Consider the following 27,977-nt stretch of genomic DNA (forward strand, 5'->3'; position numbering starts at 1 on the left):
TTGAGGGTCAGCTGTTGTGAGGGGCAATAGGATCAAAGCAACCCCTAGCTAGAAACTATCCAAATGAGTTTAGACTGGACATGAACATGCTACAGAATTTCTAAAGCAGACCTGTCTGTGCCTATTAGAGTGAGCCACTTGCAAGTTCTCCAGTGATGCTGTCTGAATGCCATCCAAATCAGTCACTTGGGGCTCTATTTATGTGTCAGAGAGCACTGGGATTTTTAAGACTGAAGTCACTGGGTTGGTGGTTCAACCTCTCTCTTCTCATTGTCATGGAGTATTTGTCTCCTGGAGAAAAGGAGGCTTAGGGAAGACCTCATTGCTCTGAACTTCCTGAAAGGAGGATGTGACCAGGTGAGGGTCAGCCTCTTCTCCCAGGCAACCAGCAGTAGGATGAGAGAACATAAACTGGAGCTGTGCCAGGGCAGATCCAGGTTCAGTATCAGGAGGAATTTCTGTGCTGAAAGGATGGTTAAGCATTGGGCTGCCCAGGGATGTGGTAGGGTTGCCATCCATGGAAGTGCTCAAAAAAGGACTGGATGTGGCACTTAGTGCTGTGGTTTAGTTGACATGGTGGTGTTTGGTCAAAGCTCGGACTCAGTCATGGAAGTCTTTTCCAGCCTTAATGATTTCATGATTCCAGGGTGGGATTGCATGGACTGAAACACGCTGGTAGGAATCTGCCATTTGCTGTCTTGCTCAGATGTGTGATGCACAGATTTTTGCATCCACTGTTTCTGAGCCCAGGAATTCTGTGGGTTAAAGGAAAGCAGTGCACAATAGATTCACTTTGCAGAAGAGGTGGTTCCCCGTGCCTTATACATCTTTTCAGCCTGTTTTATTGGGAAGTGTTACGAGCATCCCTTGTGAAATAAGGATTAACACCAACTGTCCAAGGCTCAAATGCTATAAAGGAACTCTTTCTGCCTTGTTTAAATGTTGAATTAATATTTCTGAATATTGACAGTGGTTGTGAAGAGCTGTTCATCCTAATGGCCATGGTGCTCCCTCATGCCTCTAGCTCTGCTACAGGACACATCTGATGCCTGATTTGTGCTCAGCAGCAGGTGCTCTGGAAGACTGTTAAAATGCCATGGCCATGTTGGGTGAGGAGTGTTATTTGTGACAAGTATCTGGAGTCTTCCTCAAATAGGGAAAAAGCCACAGACAATGTCAATCAAAAGTAAATCTTCATGCTCACAAAATGGTCGAGGAGCTCTGTAGGGCATTGTGCATGACCTGCTGTGTAGATATGTGGCATTAGAGGTGTCACATGAGAATAAGGAACCTTCCATGTCCTGTTTTCAGGTCAGGGATGTAATACACATTTACCTACTGAACAATTTGGTTTTCTAATTTTTCTAGTTCTTCCATTACAGGAACATGGCATTGACACTTGGGCTGCCAACCTGCTGTAATACAGCATTCTGAGCCTTTCTTCTGGCAGTCTTTGCTCTAAGCTCTTCAAGTAGCAGAGACCAAAATACAAAGCAAGTTTCACATAGGTACAGTTAAACATTTATATCTGGTTTACAGTAAAGTTACAGAGGAGTTCCAAGTTGTTTCAGTGAAGACCCCTTTTTTTGTGTTTGTACTTTTTTGGTAAGGAAGCTCCAATAACTAGTAAACAGACAATGGTTTCCAGTTCTCTTCACAGTCACTGGGGAGATGATTCACATAAACTTGGAGAGAGTATCACATTGCAGTGGTAGGACACACTGGATATGTTTACATTGTAGTTGTCAGACCAAGCAGGTTTTCAGCTAATTTATTGATTGTAAGTTGTCCAAGCTCTTTGCAAATGCAGTGAGTTTCCCAGACCTTGAGGCAGAGGGTCCAGCACAGCAGTGTTTTGCTGCAGGATAAAAGGATTGACAACTCAGAAGCAGAGCAAGCATTAACAAGGAGAGGACAGGAATAAGCAGGAAACCACGGCATGAAAGGCAGGATTTCTGAGTGGCAGAACAGTGCCCCACACCTGCCCAGCACAGGCTGTTTCCTGCATTGTCACATGTGAGCCACTGCAGAGGCTCAAGGAACGTGTCTGCATAGCCCCTCCTTGCCTGCTCTTTGCAAACCATGGTAAGTAAATTAAAGCAGCCTGAAAGCTGCAGCTCCTTGGTGAGCTTGCTTCTCATCTTGAGAGCTTAGATGGCAAAAGTGCTATACCAACAGCAGGAGATAAGCTTTTCTTGATTAATGCTTCTATTTGGATGCAGAAAACCACTTACGAATTATTTTTTCAGGAATTGGTTATGATTGAGTGCTATTGTGGGCCTGGGTGTGGATGCAAGTCTTGTCTGTCACTGCTGAGTAACTCTGCTTGTGTCTGCACTAAATGCAGACTAAGGGTGTTTACAGTGGACAAATCTATATTTAGACAAGCCCTGGGTGTCAGCTTGACATAAGCTTAAAAATAACCTTCTGCCATTGTGGAACTTTGCTTTCCCTTTGGTCTCTGCACTCACCAAGTTTGTCTTGGCAGACAGAATTAAAGGATGTGGGTTTTCTTGGGGCTCTTTACAGACATTTGGGGTGATTGTGAACTATTTCAGCATGTGCTGTATTGCCAACAGATCAATGCATAACCAGAAAAAGGGAGTGTAATTTGGGATCCTGGTCTCAGCCTGTGAGGACCCAACTCTAGGCTAAGGGCAGCATTAGAAACAATGCTACATCTGAAGTGGCAGGACTGCATTATACAGAAAAAACTGACAGCATTTGCATTGCAAGGAGACAGCAATGAGATAAGTTTAGGTTTCTAGCTAAGAAAGTTTAAGTTTAGGTTTCTTACTGCTACTATTATCCTCTCCATTTAATTGACAGAAAATAAGTGCCTTCATTGATACTTTAGTATGGTTAATAAGAGAGGGAAAAGCTAACTCAGGTCTATCAAATTAACTTAGTACTCAAGCATGATGAAAAGATCATGTCTGTACTCTGCAGAGTCTCACAGGAATGCACTGTGCTGCTTCCTGCCCTGGTAAATGTGTGCCATTAAACTTCAGTACCCTCTGTTGGCAAGAAATAGATGAATTTTCTGCAGGGAAACACTGCTTCTGAGGAGCCATCTTGAGGATTGATACTTTACCTGGTGACCACCTCAAAAGAAACACTTGCCTTTGATTTGTTGAGATTCCAAATGTGGGCCAAACAGATGACTTCAGCTCCAGAGCAAAAAGATGTCAATTTTTTTTTTTCTTATAGTCTTTGCAAAGACTAAAGGCTGTCCATGGGGGAAGAACTGAGGATTTCTGGAGTGTCCCAGCAGTGAATGGTTGGAGTCCCACCGGAGCAGCAGCAGTGTGTGATGTTGGTAACAGCCCCCTCCTTGTCATGTGCCAGCAGGGAGAGCCTGGAGATAATTCTGTGCAAAACAAACGAGTTGTTATTTTCTTCTAGGATGTTCTGTAATGCCTTTCAGCCACCTCACCGTGCCCTCTGCCACAGCTCTGATTACTGCAGCCTTCACTGGAGTTTGGGACATTCTGGGATTTGCCTTGTTCCTGATCACAATGCTTTTCAGCAGTACTAAGGATCCAGTTCTCTTATTTTCTGTCCATCCACTGCTGAAAGTGAAAATATGTTTAACCATTTTGGATCATATTCTTCCATAGGGGTGATTATTCTGGCCCATTAAAGCATGAAGCTAATACAAAATAGAACTCAGAAAGGAGATTTGATATTCCAGATAAAGAATAAAAAAGCAGAGATAGCATAAACCAGTCTGCCTCTCTCTAGTTAACCAAGCACTTTATGTGCCCTAAATACAGTGGCTCAGAAAGGAGTGATGGGGAAAAGGATAAGTTACTGAATTGTTTTCTGAAAAAGTGGTTTATTTATGTATTGTGATTTCTTTAATATGCTGGTATTTTCACTGTCAGCTGGTTCTCCAATGTAACCATACATACTCATATATACAATATTTGCTGCTATTAGAGACAGCTCTGACTCTTGCCTTTCTCTGTAAGGAATCTTCTGCTCTCTAAAGAAGATGGAATCTTTTTCCTAAAACAGTAAAACTGTCCCAGTATGATAATGCACCATCTTAAATGGGGATTAACTTTACTGTGAGGGGCATGTAACAGGATCAGGAAAGGGAAGTTGGGGTTGAACAACCTAAATTTTGTATCTCAGTAAAAATAGCTTTTGTGGTTTGTACTGGAATTGATCTTTGTAAATTTATGGCAAACCTGAAGGTCAAAAGGGACCTATGCCATAATAAAAATATCCTGCTAGTTATTTCCTGGAAGAAAATAGAACTGATAAATCCCTTTGCTTAGAGATACAGGGCTAATTTTATTTCCATTTTGCACTCTTAGCAGATGTGATTCATGCTGTCAGCACTTACTTGTCATTACGTGGTGCACTTTTGTATTTTAATTGAAGTATATGTGATTTTTAAAATAGCTTTAAAATAATGTGATTTTCCCTAATGTTCTAAATATGGAAAACTTCATTATTTGCCAAACCCAAATAGTTCCTTTATCAGTTTAGGGAATGCAAATATATACAACAGATTCAGAAGATTATGTTACATAAAAATTGTCACAATCCTCTAGTTTGTTACAATGAACTTTTACTAGGAAACTGTACCTCAGACATCATCAAAAAACGCTCCTTGCCGCTGCATTGGTTGATTGGGTTGTATAGCAAGAGCATTGAAGTGATAAGCAAGTTAAAATTTCTTTGATTAAATAGCTTTTCCCTCATTTGGTAATACCCTCAAGAGGACATACAGGTGATGTCCTCATTACCTACATGGGTAGTGTAAGAACCTAAAATGCCCTTCACCCATTCAGTCATGTAAAAGCAATGAAACAAAAAAGAAATTATAGACTACAGTTTTTCAAAGCTAGATGACTGCTGCTTTTCTTTTCTTACAAGCTTTCCATGTGAGGTTTATTTTGCATATATGTAGACTTGAAGACTAATATGGGAAACTGATTTATAAAGCAGCATTTGAATCCTAGGATGGTTTGGATTGGAAGGAACCTTGTAGATCGTCTAGTGCCAGCTCCCCTGCTATGGGCATGGACACCTTCCACTACACCAGGTTTTTCAGGGCTCCATCCAGACTGGCCTTGAACACTTCCAGGGATGAGGCATCCACAACTTCCCAGGGCAACCTGTGCCAGGGCCTCACCACCCTCACAGTAAAGACTTTTTTGCTGTTATCTATTATACACCTCCCCTCTTTCAGTTTGAAGTCATTCCCCCTGGTCTTGTCACCACGTGCTCCTGTGCAGGGCTCCTCTCCATCTCCCTTGTGTGCAGCTGGCTGGTTTGTGAGACAGACTGGGGACACAGCTCACCTGAGCACAGACTTCAGGCCTTGCCCGTGTTAGGACAGCTCTGCAGAGGATGGTGGTGGAAACCTTGGATTTAATGTTATCAGTGACAGCCAGACTGTGGGAGGGACAATTCTGCCACTATATCTGCTTCTTCCCAGACAAAGTAGGCAATATTCCTTGTCAGAGTAATTGTGATGGCGCCAGGGAGCTTTGTGGTGCTTTATTAGCATCTCCTAGGAAATCTGTGTTCTTTGCAGCTGAAAGAGTCTTGTTCCCTTTCACACAAATCTGAGAGAAGGTGTAGTGACCCTGCTTAAAGTGGTCAAATAGCACTTGACAAGCTTCATGCTTCTCACCTCTCACATGAAGGGTTAATTTAAAACTTCAGAAGTGTTGTCTTCTCCAGCTGCTGAAGACAAGTGAGTGTCCTTTAGACTCTGTGAGTGCATCAATATTTAATATGTCTGCTTAGATTAAACTCCAGTCAAACTACTGATTATTCCCCTCACCTTGTTCCCTCTTCAATCATTAATGGACATTTTCCACAAGCAAGTTAACAAAACACCTAAAATGGACTTTGCACATGTTTGCCTTACCCTTTCACTCCAGACTCTCTCCTCCTACGCTGGTTGCATAAGGACTGCAGAGATACAAAAGGATGCTCCCCAGCCTGGACCACAATTTAAAGAACAACAACTGATCAAATATTTAGAATTAGGTTATGTTTTGAGATTTTCCTCCATTGCAGAATCTGGACCTTCTTTAAAATCAAGCAAGCAAAAAAACAAACATAAAAACCTCAACCAAAACCCCCCAAACCTGCTGCCTCTTTACCCAGAGTGATAATCCTTTTGATCGGATTTAGGGTGTTCAGCACCAGCTACATTCCTTGCTGGGAAGGACCAGGATGGCTGTTTGAATACCCTCTAATTCTCCTCTCTGTACCTTCAGGAGCTGCTGCTAGTGCACTGGCTGTGAAGTAGAGAACATTCCTCCGTCATCTGTTCACTGGTACAGCTGTGAGTGACCCAGAACAGCACATCCTGCAACCATGGTGTACCAAAAATCAGGTAAAATTTAACCAGGTGCTGCTCTCATCCCTGGTCATACTACACAAGTACCTTTATCCTTTCAATTCTTAGGCCCCACAGGCTGAGGGGGAAAGTGGCTTATAGCAATTATTCACTGTTTTACTTAATTTTCTATTTTAAAATGAGAATTTAAGAATTCTGGTGATGTGTGTGATTAAAGTGTGGTTATGAACAGTGCAGCTATGGCACTGTTACAATTCACTGGGCCTTGGAAGGCCATGTAGGAGGGGTTTCCGAAGGGAAGAAATGAGAAGATTAACTAACCAGTGATGTGACATCTAACCCAAATGGCAGTTGCCAAAATACTGTAGGCCAAGTGAGCAGAACCCTAGAGTTGATCAGAGAGCTGGATTCCTTGTTATGAAACCAGGGACAAAGGAGACATGGAGGAGGGACTGTTTCCTCTAACCTTGTTTTTCTGTGGCTTGTTTTCCCAGTTCTGTTTCTTGCCAGCAAGGCTGGCCTCTCAAAATTATGGTATGCACTTGACTGGCATGTTCATATTAAGAATGGGTTTAATTAAAACAGGGGACTTGTCATCGGGAGGACATTCAGAGAAGTTAGAGTAAAGCAATTAGGGTCAATATATATTCACTTAAAGTGCATATTTATTCTCAAGTGGAGTTTCTTGTTCAGGTCCAAAGCTGCCTGTGATCTGAACTCAGTTTGGTTTACATCTGACTGGGCTTGCTTCCCCTGCATAAGGATCCAGTGTGTGTCAATGTACTCCTGTCACTGACATGCCTTAACTCTTCTGGATATTCCTGTCCAGCTAAACCATTGTGAACTTGTGAATACACTGATTTTTTCAGATGCTCATGAACAAACCAATTTTGCAAGAGTGAAGTATTTAATTTTAGCCCACAATATTATTTTTTAAGCTTCTGTATCAAGTACTGTAATGGGAACTGGAGCTTTATATGCACTTATTTGCAAAAAGGTTTTTTATTGAAGTGAGGCTTTGATTGAAGGAATCGGCACATCTTGGACAGATAATTCAGAATTGCTGTTTCCCAGCTGTCTCTTGTGTGTGGCTATGGAAAGATTTTGGTTACCCTTTCAATTTCAGCCTGTGCTGAAGCCCAAGAAGCAATCAAAGTAAACAGTGGCTGTTTACTGTCTGGGCAGCTGTCTTCAGTCATTTGTTTCAGCAGCTCCAGCACACGTGATCCCAAAATGCTGCACTTCCCAAAGAAATCTCTGCAAGCACAAGCTAGCCTAGCTTTTCCTAATATCTGCAGCAGTTACTTGGGGATGGAATTTAAGCCTACTGACCTCTTTCACTTGTCTAATGCATACTTAGAACATGTCATTCCTTTTGCTTCACAGTAGTCTCTTAGAGTTCTTGAAGTTCTATTATGTTTCCCCTCTTCCTTCTCTCTAGGTTAAATGCCATTTATTTCAGTTCTCCTCCCTGGAACAGTTTTCTAGAGCTCTGGGAGTTCCTGTTCTCCTTTCTTCCCCCTCTCCCCCCCTTCAGTTGGCTGCCCTTTTCGACACGAGATACGCAACACAACCCAACGCCAGCTGAGATGTCTTAGAAGTGAGGCTTGAGTTTATGTCATTCTTCTGTCAGTCCTTCCAGTAACAAGTCTTAATTTTGATATTTACCTGAATACTGCGAGGTGTGGATCAAGACGCTTTCAAAGACATTTGAAGTTCACAAACCTTTGTAAATATTGCATGAAGGAGTAAGTCTGGACTGCAGGTCTGAAAATGGGAGCGATGCCATACCTGTAGGAACTGCAGAGGCTGTGAACATCTGAGGTTGCATCAGAATTTCAGGTCTAGGAATATTTCAGCTCTCAAAATGTCACTTAACTCTGGGAATATTTATATTTCCACCTGCGGTGTGTGGTTACCTGAGTGCTAATTGGGTAAAGGTAGCAGCAGAGCTGTCACGCTGAACACGCCCGGGATAGAGGCTTGCTGAGTGTTCAGTCAGCTTCTGCGACAGCCTTTGCAGTCTGCAGGGTGAATATTGCAGGTGGCTGAACTTTACAACTACCTTGCCGTGCGTCTGACAGCGCGGGACGTGCCATGCACACGGATCCGGGCCAGGGCTGCGATGGGACTGCCTCTGCGGGCAGTGGGTGCGCCGATACACGAGGGAGTTGTCTCTCCCCGAGCGGGTAGGCCGGGGTGGCAGTGCTGCAGGTGCGCTGCCTGCATCGCTGTCTGCAGCGCAGGTTTGCGGCCTTTTGGCATGGCCGGTGGCGGGAGCCAGCGCCCATCCCCGTCCTGCGGCCGTTCCGCTGCCTCGGGCACCGCGGCGGAGTGCCCGAGGGAACCGGCCCTGCGCTGCCTGGGCAGGGAGCGGGGGACGGGGGATGGCGGTGGGGTCACCGTGCCTGGGGCCAGGCCCTCGCTGGGGACGGGCAGGGGCACGGCGGCGGCTCCCGCACGGCTCCGCTGCGGCCGCCCGGCCCGGGCTGGGCACGACCGTCGGCCGGGGACGCGTGTCCGCCTGTCCCCGGCGACAGCCGGGCAGGGGGAGGCGGCGGGGCGGGTTCGGCCCGCGGAGCAGAGCGGGGCAGGGCAGCGTTCCGCGGCGAGGTGAGTCCCCGCCTGCCCGAGGGGCGGGGGTCGGGGCAGCCCCCTCGCCGGGGCTGCGGGCGGAGACGGCGGCGGCCCCCGGCAGCTCCTCCCCCGCCCGAGTTAGAACCGGTTCGTGCCGGCCGCGGCCCGCCCGCCCGCCGCGATGCGGGGCTGCCCCGCTGCCCGGGGGCGGCTCCGGGCCCCCGCCCCACGGGCCGCCCGCCCGCCCGCAGGTAACGGGGCCGGGACCGGGACCGCGCTTCGGGCGGGGGGCGGGGGGCGCGGGGCGGGTTGGACAGAGCCCCCGCAGGGGCCGGGGCTGGGGCGGGGGGGCGGCAGGTCCGGGCCGGGGCCCCGGGGGCGGCTCTGCGCGGTCTCCTGGGAGCGGCTTTGGGAGAGCCAACAGGAGCGGATCGCGCCGCCGACCCGGGGCGAGCGCATCCCTTGCGGTGCCCATCGACGACCACCCCTCGGTGTTGGCTGTGGTGCCTCCCGGCGTGTCCCGTTGCCATCCGGTGGGCTCTGGCGGTGTGCGATATCGGCACCTGCCTCGGGCACATGGCAGCGAGCGCCCGTCGCCATCAGTGCGTGGCACGAACTCCGCGTGTGCCCATTGCGGCTGCCCCGAGCGGGGCGCCGCGGCTCGGCCGTGTGCGGTGGTGTCGGGACGGCGAGGGCGACCTTCAGTCACCTCCCGGTGCGCGTCACTGCGCGGATCAGCGCTTCCCGTGGAAACCGGCCTGGAGCTGCAAGGCGTCAATGTGTAACGCGGGGCTGGGGGCTGGCCCACGGGGGCGTGGGGAGAGGCCAGGCGAGCCGGGGGCTATAAGAGGCCATCCATCCCCACGGAGCCCCCGGCCAAGGGGCACGCACGGACTGAGGGAGCAGATGCTGAAGCGAACCCTCGCAGGTTGTGATGCGTAAGGCGGCGCGCATCGTGCTCTCGTTTTGCAGAGAAGATCTCTGGTAAATCATGTTGGCTGGTGGTTGGTAGCAGCGCCGGCTCACATCTGCCTACATGGATGTGTGCTAGTGACCGACAGGCACTAAAGTTGTGCTTTTGGGGGGGTTTCCATCCGCTCTGGAGCAGTGAGGCTCTGGAAACAGGTAGGACTGGTTCTGCTGAGCTGACAGATTTGTACAGAGCTGACTGGTTTATGTGCTGCCCCACTGATGCTTCTTAATGTAAACTAATTTTGCACAATGGAAAAACATTATGTTGTTGTTAGGTTTTGTTCTGGTGTTTTGTTTTGATTTAAATTTCACACTTCTGTCATCCATGAGAAATAGAAGGAAACATTTATATTGACGGCTCTCTTGCCTGACTGACAGAAGGGCAAGTAGAGAAATGTAAGAAATAGGCAGACCTAAATATTGAGAGTTAGAAGGGAAATATATATGTATATACATATATATTCAGTGTCACACAAGAGCTACTATGGTCAGAACATCAGTTAAGTCTGATGCCGTGGAAGTACAGATGCATCTTCCAGTGAATTTAATACAATGCCTGTGCTGTTGCGTCAGTACACGTGCAGGTGTTTGGAAATAATGAGCATGTTAAAAGCAACCATAGTGCACCAATCTCATGCTCTAGGTGTTACTTGCAAGCTAAGGGTAGCAGGAATTTCAGATGAGAGTTGCAAGAACTTGCCTGAAAAATAACCAGAAATTCACAAGAAGTCTGATTCAGCTTAAAATGAGGGATGTTACTTTTCTGGCTGGTACCGTCTTGATTTGTAACAGTGCCTTGCAAAACTTGACGAGCCCAGTGTTAATCACGCAGCGTGTCTGCTGACATCAGCTTTCTTTGCAGCCCTGTGCTGCTCGCAGAAAGCAACACACTTACTCGGGCTCTGGCTGCACAAAGAACAAACTGGAAACAATCACATTGCTACTGTCTTTCTCAAGAGTCCCTCTTGCCACAGATTAATACAAGTTGCTGTGCTGAGGGCTAATGTTTCAGTGGTACTCATGTTCTTTTTTGTGCTCATCTGTCATCTTTAAGCCAAAATCTAAGATTTATAGGAAGGGAGTTCAGTGTTGTGATAATGGTGCTCGGAGCAAAGCAAATAGTTGCAGCCAGACACTTCTCTCTTTCCACATTGAAACTGTTGTTCAGTTTGTTCTCTAGGGTTTCTTTTTGTTGTGGTTGGTAAAGGCTTTCATCAAGCAGCTCTCTTCCTCTGATTCTTATTCACAGCGAGTACAACTCACTGAAAAGCTTTTTCTCACCAAATTTCAAGTTACTATTCAATTCTTTATGCTTCATGTCTCTTTTTCAGTATTTTTATTTAATTTGGTTTCCTGGAGTCTGAAACAATATCCCTAGGCTTAGTGAACAGAAAGGTTTGTGAAACTGTTCCCACCTGAATCCTGAATCTTAAACAGTTGTTTATCTGTTACCAGGATCACACAAGTCTTCCTGGTTGGTTCTGAGAATAAAACCCAAAACTATTAACTCCCCTCACTCTGTGGGCTTCTGCTTCTTCATTTGTGGTGTCCACATTTATCTTTTACAGCTTGTGTCCTCCTTCTACACAGACAGAAAATAGTAAAAGGCACTTTGGATCTCCCCCAAGTCGATGCACAGATTTGATGTCCGTGAAAGTGAAGGTTTAATTCTCACTGTCAGTTCTTTTCCCTGCTACTACAGTACAACTTGCCCCTTTTGGAGGAGCATTAAATAATGTTCCAATAGGAAGCTGATTGATATCCACGATCCCAGCAGTGGCTTGGTTGTCCAGGACATCTTTAACTATCATAGCAGAAGGCTCTGGGGAACAGGCTCCTCGTGCAGGTCTGGCAGCTCCCTGCTCTCTGTGGCCTTGAGCCTTCAGGGGAGTTAGAAAATACCTCAGTTTAGGTATCGGGCACACAGCAGTGTGAGGTGAAGGAATAACCTGCAACAACAGGAGGGGAAGGAAAGAGAGGAGAAGGGAAGGGAAAGCCAGGTCATTAAAACCCAACTCTGTGATTTTATAGAGCTATTATTCCTCTGAGGATTATTTTGGGGAAAATTATGGCATTTTTTACTTTTTACTTTACAGCTGCGGACTGTAAATGGCTTGGAACATTCAGAGAATAGAGATTGTTGCTACCTAAAGTTTTGTTATTTAGCTAAAAGATGCAAAAGAGATCTGAGATACAAAATAGGAGTTGTCAGTATGTAGAAGGTCAGTACTTCTACTGCTGTAAATTTTTACAGTTGGTTAAGTTCAGTTATACTCTGCAGCATTGCAACAGTTGAAAAACTAATCCAGAGGTTTTTAGTCTTTCTATTAGAAGAGACTACATGACCTAAGACTACAAAAAGTTTTTTCTCTCCTGTCCAGTCCTTGTTCCCTTCCCATGAAATGTTTAGAATAGCAGAACTGAACTCAAGAGTTGTCTTTGTGCTAAATTTTAGGGCATCAATATAATGGAAACCGAATTTGTTTGTTTTCTAAAGTTTATTTTTAAACAAATATGAGTTGGGGCTATTCACTGTCTACCTCCATTATTGTAGTTTTTCTGAAAACTTCCTTGCTTTGTCTCATTGTCTGCTTTTAAAGCTACTACCTTATTTCCATTATTTTTTCCTCTAGGCAGGAACAAAACAAGCCAAGTGAGTGACTTAATTCATGGACAGATGCATAGGTCAGCTCTTGGGGACTGCATTCAAATAACTCAAATATTTCATGTAGAAATACAGGGATCCCTTTTTGTGTAAAAGGTATTGTTACAGGAAAGTTCCTATGACTTCTGTCTATCCCAGCTGCCACCCTTGCATCTCACAGGATCAGGCAATGGAGTGAGTCAGAGCTTACATTTATAAGCTGAAACAAATAATTTTGTAACATTTGTAACTGGGAATGTTGTATCTTCAAGGACAGTCAGTATATTAAAATTGTAAATCACTCCCAAAGGACCCAGGATGTATTTTACATTAGTAGGCAATGTTTTTGTTATTTGAGGGCTCAAGACTGCTGTCAGATGTTAATTAATTGCAGGAAATCAGTACTTCTCCACTGAGATAACTTGTTTGCTTCTGAAGTTCCTCTGAGAAGATTTTAAAAAGAAGAAATTTCATGTGAAGTCACCATTTTTTTCAGTTGTGTTAACTGTTGCAGTGATACATTGGCTGAAAACTTGCTTTGCTCTTTTTCTGCAGGTGGTTGTCACATGAAGGTACATTTATAGGAAGCTGACAGATTTTTTGCCATCATCTGTGAGTATCTACCCTCAAAGTAGTATTTAAGTGCATTTGTAAACTAGAACTGTCCTTTTTCATGTCTCTATACAATTCCACAAAATTTTGTACTATAATGTTTTTGTAAATTTTCCATGCAAATTTTTAAAAACTGCCCAATAAAAGGGTGTGAGGGTCTCAAATGGGAATTCTGTATTGTCTTCTTGTTTTCCTCATTGCGTTCATACAGCAGTAATTTTTTTTTTCCCATTTCCTCTGGGTTCCGAAGTCAAAAAGGCAGTGCAATGCATTTCTTTTTCTGCTTTGCCTCTTGGGAGTCTCCCAAGCAGAGCTGTTACTGCAGCAGTCTTAATTCTTAAGCTGCAGTGTGGAGATGGTCCTTGAGACTATTTCATGAAGAAAACAGGGTAAGATCTCACCTCTTTCTATCTTCCAGGATGAAGGAAATGAAACTATTGAGAATCATATATCTGGTTAGTGGCAGAGCCAGGAGCAGAGCTTGTGTTTTGTATTCATCACTTGGGCAGATTGCTCCCTGTAGAGAGGGAGGGCTGGCTGGCTGTGTGCACAGGGAGACTCCAGAGCAATGTAGCTTGGAAAACCTCTAAATTTGCTGGATTTTAGAAGTATCGATCCCTACATTCACACACTAGTCTTGAGATGTGAGGGTGGTGGGTTATTTAAAGCCATAGATACACAGGTGATGGATTGTGCCATGCACAGGAGCCAGGTGGTATTTCTGGAGTCCAGGCAGTGATTGCCAGTTTGGGGAAGGCTGATGTGTGCCAACTGCACAGAGGGCAGACACTCTTAACAGGTTATAGCAGATTTTTGTATGCATGTTTGCTGCTGTCATGTCTTGGCATATGAGCCACGCCTGCACACAGCCTTAGAGCTCGCTTCACTAATATATTCAAAGTGATTTTTGGATGCAGCTCTCTACACATAGCTTTGTTGACAAAGCAGAGTACTTAACTCTTAATACTAAATGTCAGTCTTCCTCTTGATCTGCTTCTCTCAGAGTGCACTATCTGGTGGCAAAAACCTTAGCAACTGGAAAGATACTGTGCTGAGATTGGAACTGAGTATAAATTTTTTGCTCCTTTTTCGAGGTCCACAGTTTTAACAGCAGGTGACCACGGGGCTCTTTTATTGAACCGTGGCAGATATTGCCTGAAGGTTTCACAAGGCTTATTTAGAGCTCAGCAAATGAAATGTTTTTCTCTCATACAGTGCTTGTGTCTGTACAACTTACTATGCTTTAGGTGTTTCTGTTAGCCAGCAGAGGTGCAGTTTGGCAGTTCCAGTGTCCGCACTGCGAGCTGTGCTGTTCATGCAGGGTGGCTGAGCCAGCCCCTGGCTGAACGTGACTGCTCTGCACAGCTCCCCTGTGCTCACAGCCCCTGGTCAGGCTGTTTCTAACACTCTGTTCTCTTTGGGTTTTGTTTGCACAGGTGCTGCCCCTGCCTCTGCACCCAGCTGCCAAGATGGTATTTCGGAAGCCACCAGATGGTGGCTGGGGCTGGGTGATTGTTGTGGTTTCCTTCTTCACCCAGTTCCTGTGCTATGGATCACCGCTGGCGGTGGGAGTCTTGTATTTAGAGTGGCTGGATGCTTTTGGAGAAGGGAAAGGCAAGACTGCTTGGGTTGGATCACTGGCCAATGGAATTGGATTGCTTGCCAGTAAGTGCAGAAGAAGTATGTCTTAAACTGAAACATTTCCAATTGATGCTTTTGTCTCTGCGTGCTCTTGGAATTGTATCAAAGATAGCTGCAAATGAGGGTGCTGCATTTTTGTTTTATGTCAGGATGGGTAAGAAGATAACATTTATAGTTTCACTCTGCATAAACCAGAGCACTATCATGATAAATGAGCAATAAAAATATTCCCTTTAGAAAATTCAAAATTATTGTATTTGAATAAAGTAGAAAAGCCACACTCTGAGAAGCTGAACAGTAGTTTTGTTTATGCTTTTTTTTTTTTAATGAGACTTTAAAACTAACATTTACATTATTGTCTTAAAATCAGTGCAAGCTGTTAGTCTGAAATGGTTCAACTGCTTTATGGAAAGAAAGTTAATAAACTAGTTACTAAGTTTTCAGCTCTAGCAGTAAACCTACCAGTGAGGGTGGGTGAGGGCTCCTTTGCATTCTCTATTTGAGAAAATACTCCCTTTGAAGGCTGGAAAGTTATGGGTAACAGTAGCATTAAATAAAGCAACTTTACTGGAAGCTTTTCTGTAGTAAGACATTGTCACTTGGAGAGTAACAGCAGAATTTTAGGTAAATAAAACTCCACCTTGAAAATTCCTAGGTTGGTGTTTTAATATCAGGCATGATATTTACTGGGTTGTATCACGAACTTCTGTTTTTCAAAGATTCACCATGGGAACTATTATCTATTTGCAGAATCGGGAAAAAATTTCTTCTCAGCAGGGCAGCTGCTGCAAGCAAAAGCAATAATGTGGTTTAATGGACAAAGTGTGGCTCAGAATCCTGAGGAAAGTCTCCTCAGAAGAAAGTTGATGTTCCAATAGCAATACAGACCTGAATAAAGAACAGTGCTTTGTATGGCCCTGGAACTGATCAAATACTGGTCTCACACCTGTGTTAGGGTTTTTTACCTCCAGGCAGAAGAGAAATGGGCAAAGGCAGGTAGATCACTAAGCACAAGAAGACAATATTCAGTCTCAGAGTGTTATTTGATAAAGAACTGTAGATTGCTCTTCCATCATCCTTTTTTCATTTCCTGTGTTATGGCTATTAACTCCTGCTATTCATCAAGACCTAAATATACTTGAGTGAAAGAGTGAAATGGGAAGAAAATAATGACAAACAAGGTAATCACTCTAGGAAAAACTAGGCAGAAGGAAATTTCAAGAGAACACCCTCTCATAGGAGACCAGAAGTCTCTGGCTTTGTTAAGAGCCTCGGTCCCCTTTCCCTTATGTCAACACTGTGCTAGTTTCCAGATTTTAGTGCCCTCTGTCTTGCTACTGTGAGCAATTCTCAGCAGCATGCTTTGTAGCTGTGCTGGTTGTTGGCTGGGCTAGAGTTCATTTTCTTCTCAGTGGCTGTGTTTTGGATATGTGCTGAATACAGGGTTGATAATGTAGAGATGTTTTTCTTACTGGTGAGCAGGGTTAACAGAGACAAGGTCTTTTCTGCTGCTCCTGCTGCCAGGCTGGTGAGGAGGCTGGGGGTGCACAGGGAGTCAGGAGGAGATACACTCAGGACAGGTGACCCCAGCTGGCCAAAGGGATGCTCCATGCCGTGGGGCATCACACTGAGTAAATAAACTGGGGGCAGAAGGAGGAATGGGGGGATCTTCTCAGAGATGACATTTGTCTTTCCGAGTCACCATCAGACGTGATGGGGCCCTGCTGTCCTGGAGATGGCTGAACACCTGCCCTGCCATGGGAAGCAGTGAATGAATTCCTTGGCTTGTTTTGCCTGCATGCAAAGTGTGCATTGCTTCCCCTATTAAACTGCCTTTATGTCAGCCCAAGAGTTTTCCACCTTTTACCCTTCTGAGTCTCCCTGTTCCTGCTGGTGGGGAGCGAGATTGTGGCTGCATGGGCTTGGTTGTGGCTGGGGTTAAACCCTGACAGCAGCAATAATAATGATGAATAATACAAATCAATGATGAATAATACAAATCAAAGGTGCTCTTGTGACTGATTTTGATATGGAATGATTAATGAAGGTTTGACAAGTTAGGAGGAATGCTGTCTGTCCATGTGATTTTATTCTTTCAGGTTGGCATTCAGAAGCTTAATAATAATTCCTACCTTTTATGCCTTCAAAAGAAAGTACAGGGAGGGTCTTTTAATTACATTGATGTTATCAGAGTTGACTGAAAACAAATTCTGTGTTCCCAGCTTTACCTGAAATGCAACTGTTTGTCAAGCTGGGATCTGACCCTAATGACAAATCCACTGAATTTCCTCCTTAAAAGTATGCAATCTTATGATACAAGTTGTTTTTCGTTTTCAGCTGATTAATAGTGTTATCTTTAAGTGGTATGTTTTGAAGTTCCCCTTGATTAGTGTGATGGATGTCTAGAGATTGTAACCAAATTACTTCTTAATTTTTTTTAAAGCCTGTAACTTGATACAGTCTTTTTGCCAAGACTCCCACACTTTTAATTAAGGTTCTACTGGAGAGGTATTAAGACTCTTTTGTGAGCTTTCTTCAACTTAACATCACCTTTCTGAAGCTGTAGATGCCAGATTGGAGAAGGAATGACAATTATTGTAGATTAGCAGCCACAGATAGGACATAAATCAGGGTCCATTGTCTTAGGAAGACTTTTCTCATTGATAGCACTGGCAATCACATTCACCAGCTTCTGTAACACAGAAAGTTACAGAGACCAGTGTAACTGGTAACAGAGACCAGTGACTGCTGTATTAGTACTGTAATTTCACCAAACCCAAGAAGATCTATATGGCATCTGGCACAGAAAAAGGTTCTCTGTCTTCTCCCCTTCCTCCTGTTCATGTAGTCTGAAACTTTTTTTTAAGCAACCTTTTCTTTAAGGTGATGCTGGTGAGCACTTTCACGTTTGCTGCATTGGTATCCTTTCTAAAATGTTTACTTCTGACTTATGTGAGAGCTAAACTTAGACTGGAGACATAGAAACCCAGTACAGCACCTTGTTTATTTGGATTCATTTCCTGGGCACCTGGTGTTTGATTTCTGTCCTTCTGCTCGCAGCACAGGCGGTGCTGCTGAGGCAGTGTCCAGCCTGAGCTGAACTCTTCACCTCGTCAGCTGCAAGGGGAATGGGGCAGGGACCTGGTTGAGCTCCTCCTCACAGGATGCTTGGCTTATGACTTTCTGTGATGAAACCTTACAGAGCAGTGCTAGAACACTGAAAGACAAGCATCAGTGTTACTGTAGAAGGCAGAGGTGAGAGCTGCCCTGCAGAATTAGGTGTTACAACATTGGCCAGGCTATGGCAGATGGGGCACATGGCTCAGGGCTTGTTCCACAGGAAGAAATCAAAAAAGTTTAGTAGGTTTCCCTTACTCTAAAGCAGGCCAGAGGAGGATATTTATATATACTCTTGAACATCATGTGTTTCTTCTTCCCCAAATGTTCTTAATTTTGGATCCATTTGAAGCCTGAAATTAAATTTAATCCATGTTCCACTTGTTAAAGCAAAACAAAGACCTTGGCGCCTATAATTGGCACCAAAACTGTTTATAGTAAGAGTTGGCTTCACAGTCTTTGGCATAGGACGAGACATCAGCAATGTCTCCATTCCTACTTCCCTTAATTAATGGAGAGAGAGCAAAGGGAGGATTCTCTCTTGGAAGGCACGCCTTGATAATTTGATGGGATGTTTCTGCTGATCTGAGGCATTCAGTGCTAGATGTTTAAAAAGCTTAATTTTGTGTTTTCAAGCAACAATTTTACTACTCTACAACTGCTTTTGTAGCATCTACATATTTTTGAACACACACCTCATACAGCCATAGCCCCCACTCTGAAGTATGGACACTGTAAATAGCTTGTGCACAGGGGAGAAGGGTGTCCGCAAGATTCCTCTGAAAAGAGGCCCAGTTCATGTAACAACCTTTTTTAGAAGGGAACTGTCTTTCCAATCAATTGGGGGTGGGTTTCTGCCTATTGTGAAAAGGTTTTTTCTCTGATCTATATTTATATCCAAAATACAGGCATTTGGAGAATATTGTATTTAATATAAGCAGGTTTTAGAAATGTGCTTAAGATGCAAAACATATTCTTGTATTCTGTTCAGTGGATTTTACATGCAGTCCATGACCATTTTTTCTGCTCTACAGTTTCAACAGGCTCGGACAGATGCCCAGGTAGGGTGGGTCAGATTAATGCAGGTGATAAAAAAAAAAAACAACTCAGTTGTCCAATATAGTTTGTTTAGCAAAAGGTTTCATATATGAGGTGAAGGAAGGAGCACTCTTGAGATTAGTGAGTAGAGAGAGGGAGTGTTGTTCTGCAGGGTTTTTTTTTTTCACTTTATGTGAAAGTATTGAGGAAGAAAGTGCTAGTTTCTTGATGTCCATAAAACAAAACAACATTGTACTTGTCAGGAGGTCAGCACATTTCTGCAGGTTTAAGTTCCTGAGTTCAGCAGGTTGTTTGTTTTTACATCTCAGGAAGGACTCACTGACACATCCTGGTCTCACTGAGGGTAAAGTATTTAATTCAAAATAATCCTAATAAAAATATCAATGTACAAATGATCCCTCCTAGGTGTTCTTCCTCTTTAGTCCCTCTGTGTGAAGATCTCCTGTGAAAATCAATCTTCCTTCTGCTTCCCATTTTGTCTGGGGATCTTGTTGACTGCTCCCCTGATAATTGTGTTGCAATGTCTGTTCCTGTGCCGAGTTTTTCTTCCTAGAGTTAGCTGTCATTCCAGTAAACTGTGGTGCTATCTTTTTTTGATTGAGTTTGGTCTAGGTTTAAGATTCATCATTTGGAAAGGAAAAAGCCCTAGGGATTTTATTTGTTAAAGAGGTAAATATTTATCAATGTCATAAAATATTGTCCTAGTTCCAGTGCTAACCCCTGGAGCTGCTGGCAAACTGAACAGAATGCTGGTTTAAAAGCTATTTTTCATGCTTGCTTTTAAGGATTGCCACTGGGATTTTTTTATGTTGTTCACAGTATGGTGAGAGTCAGCTAATGAAAACCCTTATGCTGACAGAAGATCTGTCTCCTGTGTGGCTGTATGCAGACTCCTGCATTCTTCAGAATGCCCACTTTGAGTAAAATCCGCAGCATAGGTCTCAGTCCCACTCTGTGAAAGTTGGATTTTTACTAGAATTTACTGCCTTGAACCCATTGTGCTTCAAATATTTGTAAAGAATAACAAGTTTGTGTACAGTCAACTGCTGTGCATATACCATGGTGATAACAGAAGGTGCTGTGCCTGGTGGGAAAAAATGCCTGTGCTATGGGAAACAGAGAAAGGAAGGCAGTGCAAGGAGGCAGGAAAGGACAAAGATGCTGGCTGTCAGGGGATTTTCTTTTGTGACTCATTTTGTAGCAGTGTGATGAGTGTGAAAGTCGTGCCTAGTGTGAATGGGAAGATGGATCTGTTTCTCTGCTCAACTCAGAGACCTATAATAATTATTTTAATATTTACACTGGCACTCCTTCTTATAAACAGGGCCATTGCTGAGTTGCCAGGTGTCTTGCTGTGTGAGATGGCAGATTAATACTGAGCTCACTGGAGCAGGTTCCTCAGTTTTGTGCAGGTTGTTTTCCATGTTAAGGGGAAAAGATCTTTTTGTATTCTTTATTCTCCTTTGGGATTAGAGTTTGTAAGCAGAGAGGCTGGAAGAACATCTCCTTGGGCCTTGTCAGGGAGGCTTTTGGTCATGATCCAGTGGAGATGTCCTTGTCAGGTTGTGAAGCCACGTCCTTCAGCTCTGTGTCTCTCTTGTTCTGGCTTGGGGTCAGAGGGTCCCATTTCCCCTCGGATGCTCTAGGAAGGGTCAGTGATGTCTGTATCAGCACCACCACCCCAGACTGGACAGAGACCTTCTGAAAGTAGCTGTGTCAAAATATAGGGAGCAGGTGGAAGGGAAATGCTGTTTGTTTTAGCCAGGTAGTAGGTCAGAAATAAAGAATAGAAAGAGTGCAAATTCCTCTGCTTAATTGTGTTACGTTAATACTGCCTTCTTTTACTGTAGACTAATTCTTTATATAATAAAGAGTCAATCCTTTGTTTATTTTTAATCCCATGGTTTTAAGAAACATACCAATCTTAATTTGCCCATTCTAGTGATTAATTCTAAGAATCAGCAATGTTCTTAGCTTTTGTTCTCAGCATGTTACTCTGCCCAGGTTATGCTGGCCAGCTTTCATTCCCACAGTGTGCTGACTCTTGAGAAGCAGTAAGTGCTTAGATCTTCCTTTTTCATTGCTTCCAAAATCCAATTAAACATTTCTTTCCTGGAATATTTTCTTGATTCCTCTGTAACTCTGACTCTTTGCCTGGATAAGCCCCAGCTCAGACTCACCCCCCCTTTATGTTCCCTGGGCAGAAAGCTCTAATGTAGGGCAAAAGTTCTGGCCTGCCTTGTCTTTGAGGATCATTTCACCTGCTGACGAATCTCTGCTCCTGCCTGCCTGAACTGCTTGTCCCATGGCTGGCAACCACAGGAAAACCTTGCCTGCATTCCCAGCTGCTCTCTCCTGTCTACAAACCTAGGCAAGCACCATCCCCAGGCTCCAACTGTTTACCTCGTATCACCTTTCTGGGCTCACCTCCCATCTGCTGGGAACCTGTTACATGACTCAGGGAGCACTAACCTTGACAAATGGCAGACTCCAAAATTGCTCCTTTTGCAGATTGAATCGACCATGGTGTGTGTGTGTATCACTTCCAATGAGAGGCAGATGTTGTAAGGTGGTTTTGTTTGTTTGTATTAAATAATGGCATTCATCTGTGTATCTGACTTCTAATCTCAAAGTTGCTGAGTTTAGAAATGAGGCTAATATCTAAGTTTGTATATGAAGGTTTGGAACTGCAGGGTTTCAGATAAGTTGTCTTTGCAAGCCAAGTCCCTTGTGGTTGATTATTTATGCAGGGCACTAAGCTTGCACGCTACTTAAGACTAAAAGGTGTATTCCAGGTCACACAGCTGAGAATAAGTGCTTGTTCTGCAATTTCTATGGGGAGAGAACTGACTGAATAGAGGCAGGGTATGAATTCTGCCTCACTTTGTTCTTGTTTTGAAGGACTAAAAGAACTCAGAACCCAGAAGTATTGGGGAGTGAACTTGAATGTTGTTATGGCTACTCCCAGTAGTGACTTTTATTTTCTGTAGTTTTACAAGAGGAGCAGAGATAGGTAGTAAAGGGTTCTTTGGCAGGACACCTGACTAGTGGGTATTTAATTATATTTTAAAATCGGGGAAGAGTGTTTGTCCTTGCTTGGTATGCCAGCAGATATTCCCTCTCTGTAAGCACCAGGTGGCATTCTTACTGCAACCATGATCCCAAGATACTGTTTTTCCATTCCAGATTTATAAATCACATACCAAGATGAATACAGATACTGCATTTCTGAAACACAGTTTTTGTGCTCTGTCAAAAAATAACAGCTTGCTTAAGGCCTGGCTGATGGTCTGCCTTGGTTTTGTGTTTCAAGATAAAGATTTTTATCAGAACTTTTGTACAGCTTAGTTGTGTGGTGACAGTGTTACAGTCCAGTATGTTTTGGATCTCCTTATGTGTAAGGAATGTTTCACTTGCTCTTTCTCTCCCAGCCTGAGGACCCTTTTATGGCCTTGATGTTCAGTTTCTCCTTGAGAAAAAATTTGCAAGTCTGACTTGAATATTTTTATAACTGACTGCTTCAGAGAACCCCGTGAAAATGAGTGCTCTGAATTTTTATCTAATATAATTATAAATTTAAATAGTTATAATAAGAAACATTTCCACAGATTGATTTTTTTAGAAGTTCTTCCTGGTGCTTGGAATGTTTTTCCTGTTTTTTCCCTCTAGGTCCTGTTTGCAGTATATGTGTATCATCCTTTGGAGCAAGACCAGTAGCTATCTTCAGTGGCTTCATGGTGGCTGGGGGCCTCATGATGAGCAGTTTTGCACCTAACATATACTTCCTATATGTTTCATATGGGATAGTTGTTGGTAAGAAACACGTTCTCTTCATTTTGAGACTTAATCTTCATTATTTTGAGTCTTGGTTTATGAATATGAAATGGGAAACTAATTCACAGGAGGCAGTGGTAGTCTGGGACTTGGTTTATCAAAGAATACTTTACTTTTGGGCAGAGAGGGATGCTGCACGGGCAGGCTGTTACCATGTAGTAAGAGATAAAAACAATGTAAATGTTCATGAGGGTTTAAAAACAGTTTGTTCTCTGTTGACACAATTGTTAGAGATGGAGAAGCTGAGGTTTTACCTTAGGGCTGGAATTGAGCAGGGCTTCTGCTGGTATGAAATGCCAATCTTAAAGGAATAATATCTCTTCTGGAATTTTGTCACATACTCATTCTAATTTGATAAATGAGAGATCATTAGGGAGCAATGCTGTTCTCCACAGAACTGGATTGAACATAAAATGCTGTGCTGGAGGCATGAAAACGCTGCTCTCCTGGCAGGTGGTGACCTGCCCTCTGTGCTGCTGTGGGTGGCTTATCAAATTAACTGTGTCAGGCATTTGGGCACCTCTCTGGCCAGCAGGGCCGGCGTCGTGCTGGCCGGGCACGGTGCCACCGAGGCAGCTCTGCCCAGCTCCGGGGCCAGCCCTGGGCTCGGAGCCCTGCAGCCCTTCCACAGAGCCCAGAACTCGGCTGGGAGCTCTCAAACCCAGCCTGCTCCGCCCAGGCTCAGCAGCAGGGGCAGGGAAGGGAGGTGGGACAGTGCTGAGCCAGGGTTAAAGGGTACCTCAGAACCCAGGGTACACAGTGGCATCACCTGGGGGATAACAGAGGGGCATTCGCTTCCTAGAGGATGTGAATAGAGCATCTTTTATATCTCTTTTCATCCAGGTCTTGGATGTGGCCTTTTGTACACTGCAACAGTTACCATCACGTGCCAGTATTTTGACAAACACAGGGGCCTTGCACTTGGTCTGATTTCAACAGGTAGGACTTTTAATTGTAATTCTCTCCAGCTTTTCAAATCTGATACTGCCTCCATTACCCTGGCAATAAAACCCAGAAGATTATGTTCTTCTCGGTTACTTAAGAAAGTTACTACTTTCTTAAGTCAAAATATCAGTAGCAATGAAGAGGAAAAACTCAGGCTTCAGATAAAATAGTAACTACACCTGCAGGTTTATGCTATGAGCCATCAATATAGATGAGGAGAGGATATTCACTGAAGTAAAAGTAGACTCATGTAGCTTGGGCTGTATGCCATGGATAATGAGGGGAAACATTCCATGGAATACTCTTTTTCCTCTTTGTTCTTACCCAGGATCAGAGGTGAGAAAGAGATTGGAGATGCAGGATATAAATGCTGCATCACCACTACCTCACATTAGCTGTACCTCTACACTTTTTAGTGGCCTGAGTAGGAATGGTTACAGATGTCTCTTGTGCCATGCCTTGCTTTCTGTGTGCCATGGAGTGTCTGCTCTGACCTCTTTTCTCGAGTAGCTGTCAGTGAGGAGACACAGGATCAGTATAGTCAGTGGTGTGAGATACTAATACCACATTCACACAGGCTGAGTGAAGAGCAGCTTCTGCAGAAATGTTTCTGGGGATCATTTACAGTGGCTTTGTTTTGGATTCCAGGTAGGTTGCCTTAAAGCCTGATCTTATTGTGCCCTGGTTAATTTTAGTACCTGGAAGGCAAAACAAGCATGGATTTTGTAATTGATTTTTCCTCTGTTTAGCACCTGAGAGTCCTCAGCAAATAATTTTAAAGTTTGTCATATAAACTGACTTGAAAACTAATGTTCTGTGTTTGTTAGAGGACATCCACTGGTTAAAATGGATATGTGCTCAATTCAACCATGAGCCTTTCCTTTAAATGACTGGGATTGCATTAAATGCTTGTGCTCCTAGTAATCCCTCACTCTTCAGTGTTTTCTTCTGAACAGCCACATTTCTCAAATGCATGTTTAGTCCTGTAGAGCTTCATAAATGCTTTTGGAGTAAACTCCCACTAGGCAAACCCTGCTCCTTAAACACCAGGCAGCCAAGGGCTGCTTCTAGGAGGGGTCTTGGAGAACTCCTGGCTCATTTCTGCCTGGGAGGAGGAAGGTGGCAGCAAAGCAAAGAAAGGGGAGAATGTTGGAGTGGGAAATTCCAACTCAAAATGGTACCTGAAGGGATACATGTATATGAGTGCAGGGCAGAAGGGTGGCTTAATAGTTCTTTGATGTTTTTAATCAGATATAGTATTGACCCTACTTGTTTATCAAGTGTCTGCTAGCATAGTTTGTCACAAAGTGTTCAGATATCTTGGGAGACTTTTTTATGTTGTGGCTACTCAACAAAGAAGGTTGACTTCAGGAGATTGATGATTTACCGGTTCATTAAACGTGGGAGAGAGGAGCACAAATTAATTACCATTCCTGTAGCACTGTATTCATAGTGGAATTTTGTTAGGGTTGAAGAATGGTCTTGGTTCTTCAGTTTAAACCAAACTTATTTTTCTTTTATAGGCTCAAGTGTTGGACTCTTTATATATGCAGCACTGCAAAGAGAGCTTATTGAGCTGTATGGACTGGATGGGTGTCTGCTAATAGTTGGTGCCCTGTCTCTAAATATATTAGCATGTGGCAGCCTAATGAGGCCTTTGGAATCATCCAGTTCTCCTCCACCAGAGAAAATGTTTGTAGACAAAGTCCCAGATCAATATTTTGTTTACCATGAAAAGGAAAAGACCATTGAAGAAAACATTAGCATCCTTGAAAAGGGCTACATTGATGAAAAATGTGTGAACAATGGGCCTGATTGCAAACAGGATAACATTTTGAATAAGAATGCATTGAGCTCAATAAATGTAAACGAGAAAGACACTTACAAAAAGAAAGTTGTAGAACAGACAAACTTCTGCAAGCAACTCGCCAAAAGGAAGTGGCAGCTCTATTTGACCTACTGGAAGGAGACCATGGTTCTTTTCAAGAACAAAGTGTTTTCGGCTCTCTTTGTTGCCATCTTGCTCTTTGATATTGGTGGATTTCCTCCTTCTCTGCTCATGGAAGATGTAGCAAGAAGTGCAAATATTAGTGAAGATGACTATTATATGCCCCTTATTTCCATTATTGGCATTATGACGACTGTTGGCAAACTTATTTTAGGAATACTGGCAGATTTTAAGTGGGTTAACACTTTATATCTCTATGTAACTACCTTATTAATGACAGGAATGGCCTTGTTTGCAATTCCATTCGCCAAAAGTTACCTTACATTAGCAATGCTTTCTGGGATTTTGGGTTTTCTGACTGGGAACTGGTCGATTTTTCCATATGTAACAACAAAGACTGTGGGGATTGAGAAACTGACTCATGCCTATGGGATATTGATGTTCTTTGCTGGACTTGGGAACAGCCTTGGACCACCAATTGTAGGTAAGGCGTAGCTATAAACTGAACATCAGCTTGTCACAACCAGACAAAATGCTTTTGCATTTCTAATAGTAATGGAAAGGTTAAATCAAAATCTGCAACAAAAATTAAAAGCTGTTTGGCTGATTATGTCTGTAATTTGTCTTTGAGGGAAAACACATTCCTTGTCTAAAGGTCAAACAGTATTTTAGGTTTGGCCTATTAAGTTTTATTTTATTTTGTTGTTTGAGTGTTTTTTAAGTGTTGTTTTTTTCTGTGACCAGTGCTGTGTTACATTTCCCTGATGAGTTTCTCTCTTATCCCACCCTCAGGCTGGTTTTACGACTGGACGCAGGAATACGACACTGCATTCTACTTCAGTGGCTCTTGTGTCCTGCTGGGGGGATTTCTCCTGCTGTTGGCAGCACTGCCCTGCTGGAATGCCTGCACCAATCAGAGCTCCAAGCTGCCTCCAAACACTTACTCCTACAAAGTTGCATCTAACGCTTAGGTGACAACTGGAAAACACTTTGCGCCTTTTTATATTATATAGCAAAGTATTTTAGTAATTTTCCACTTATTTATGAAGCCCACAAATCCTCTTTCCACTAGAAAAATTCCATTGTTGCTTATTGTTCAGTTTCTTTTTCTTCTTCTATTTCTTCTTTTTTTTTTAATGTTATTTTTAAAAACAGTCCTATTTTGTGTACTATGCACCGTGTTTTCAGCCTTTGTCTACTGTAATTTCCTTTCTCCCTGTAAAGGGGATGTTCTGCTGTATTATCAGCTGTATTTTTTTTAAGGGGGGTTGGTATGGAGGGGTGAACACTTTGAAGCAAAAATGAAGGCCTGTTCTTTATAGAAAGCTGGCGTTTCTGCCTCCTTCCATAGGTCTCCAAGTTGCACAATTAGGCTTTACAAAACAAGAATTTGCCTTATTAAAATGTAATACTGTGGCAAGGTGCTTTTAACTTCATGCTTAGATTAACTTTTTTGTCTTTTTAAAGTTTCTTCAATTTATGATTAAGTGCCAATTTTAGGAGGGAGAAGAGGGGAAACAAAATCAACCTTGTGTTGCATAACTGAAGTGAACTTTATGATGAAAGTAAAGATTCTTATTACCACTGCGACTAAGAACCATGTTTATAAATACTGCACATTTTGTGAAGCCTCTTTATAAAACTGTTGAACCAAAACCTTTTAAAACCAAGGAATAAATGTGATTGTTGAAACCGTGAAAGAAAATGCTGACTTGGTTGTGCAAGTTGATAATCTTTTCATCAGCGTTGGAGAGATGCTCACTGATGCCCACAGGTGAGTGTTTCTAAGTAAGGCACCCAAATTCTGGTGGTCCTGGGGCCTCTCTTGTTACAAAACCACAGTTCAGTAGATTGAAACTGCTGCAGAAAGCTTAATAGTAGCTTAATAGGTAGACATGAGTAACAAGGGGAAATTGTGACAGCAGTGTCATCTCTGCTGTCCTTTTTTAGAATGGATATAGCAAGGAGAAAAGGCAGTAACAGAGCAAGAAAAAGCATAGAGGAGGGCTAGCAGAAGAGGTTCAGGGAAAGCTGATGGGGAAAGAGTTGCAATACTTGAACATCAAACAAGTCAGTGAGGGAGAGCCCTTGAGACTCTTGTCTTTCTAGCTGCAGGCTACCCCTGCGTGCATGTTGGGTGTTGCTGGCAGGGCTGGGGGAACACCGTGTGGTGATGAAGCCTTTCCAGAGCCAGGCAGGTGCTCCAGCAAAGGCAGGATGACTCTGCGGGCTCTGCCCTGCCCTGTGTGCCCTGTGCAATGGCTTTTGCTTACAGAGCTGCTCTCATGCCAAGGCTC

General features: G+C 43.6%; 2 protein-coding genes across 5 annotated transcripts in view; both read left to right on the forward strand.

Annotated features, from left to right (window-relative positions):
* The first annotated feature begins 6,248 nt into the window (after positions 1-6,248).
* Positions 6,249-27,385, forward strand: SLC16A9 (solute carrier family 16 member 9). Of its 4 annotated transcripts, none has more exons than XM_030275817.4 (7): positions 6,249-6,367; positions 13,080-13,136; positions 14,573-14,801; positions 22,623-22,766; positions 23,631-23,726; positions 25,256-26,164; positions 26,473-27,385. In XM_030275817.4, exons 3-7 carry the CDS (start codon positions 14,606-14,608, stop codon positions 26,649-26,651), a joined length of 1,524 nt encoding a protein of 507 aa, XP_030131677.4. In that variant the 5' UTR covers positions 6,249-6,367; positions 13,080-13,136; positions 14,573-14,605; the 3' UTR covers positions 26,652-27,385. The 4 variants fall into 4 exon arrangements, with proteins under 4 accessions (XP_030131677.4, XP_030131676.4, XP_030131672.4 ...); XM_030275816.4 differs by lacking the exon at positions 6,249-6,367 and adding an exon at positions 9,013-9,159; XM_030275812.4 differs by lacking the exon at positions 6,249-6,367 and adding an exon at positions 9,756-10,033.
* FAM13C (family with sequence similarity 13 member C) overlaps positions 27,366-27,977 on the forward strand; it is a 124,411-nt gene continuing 123,799 nt past the window's right edge. Inside the window, exon 1 of the mRNA XM_072930964.1 lies at positions 27,366-27,454. The gene's annotated coding sequence lies outside the window, so the exon portion shown is untranslated. The remainder of the gene's footprint in view (positions 27,455-27,977) is intronic.

Source organism: Taeniopygia guttata, chromosome 6 (assembly GCF_048771995.1).
Source record: "Taeniopygia guttata chromosome 6, bTaeGut7.mat, whole genome shotgun sequence".
NCBI lineage: Eukaryota > Metazoa > Chordata > Aves > Passeriformes > Estrildidae > Taeniopygia > Taeniopygia guttata.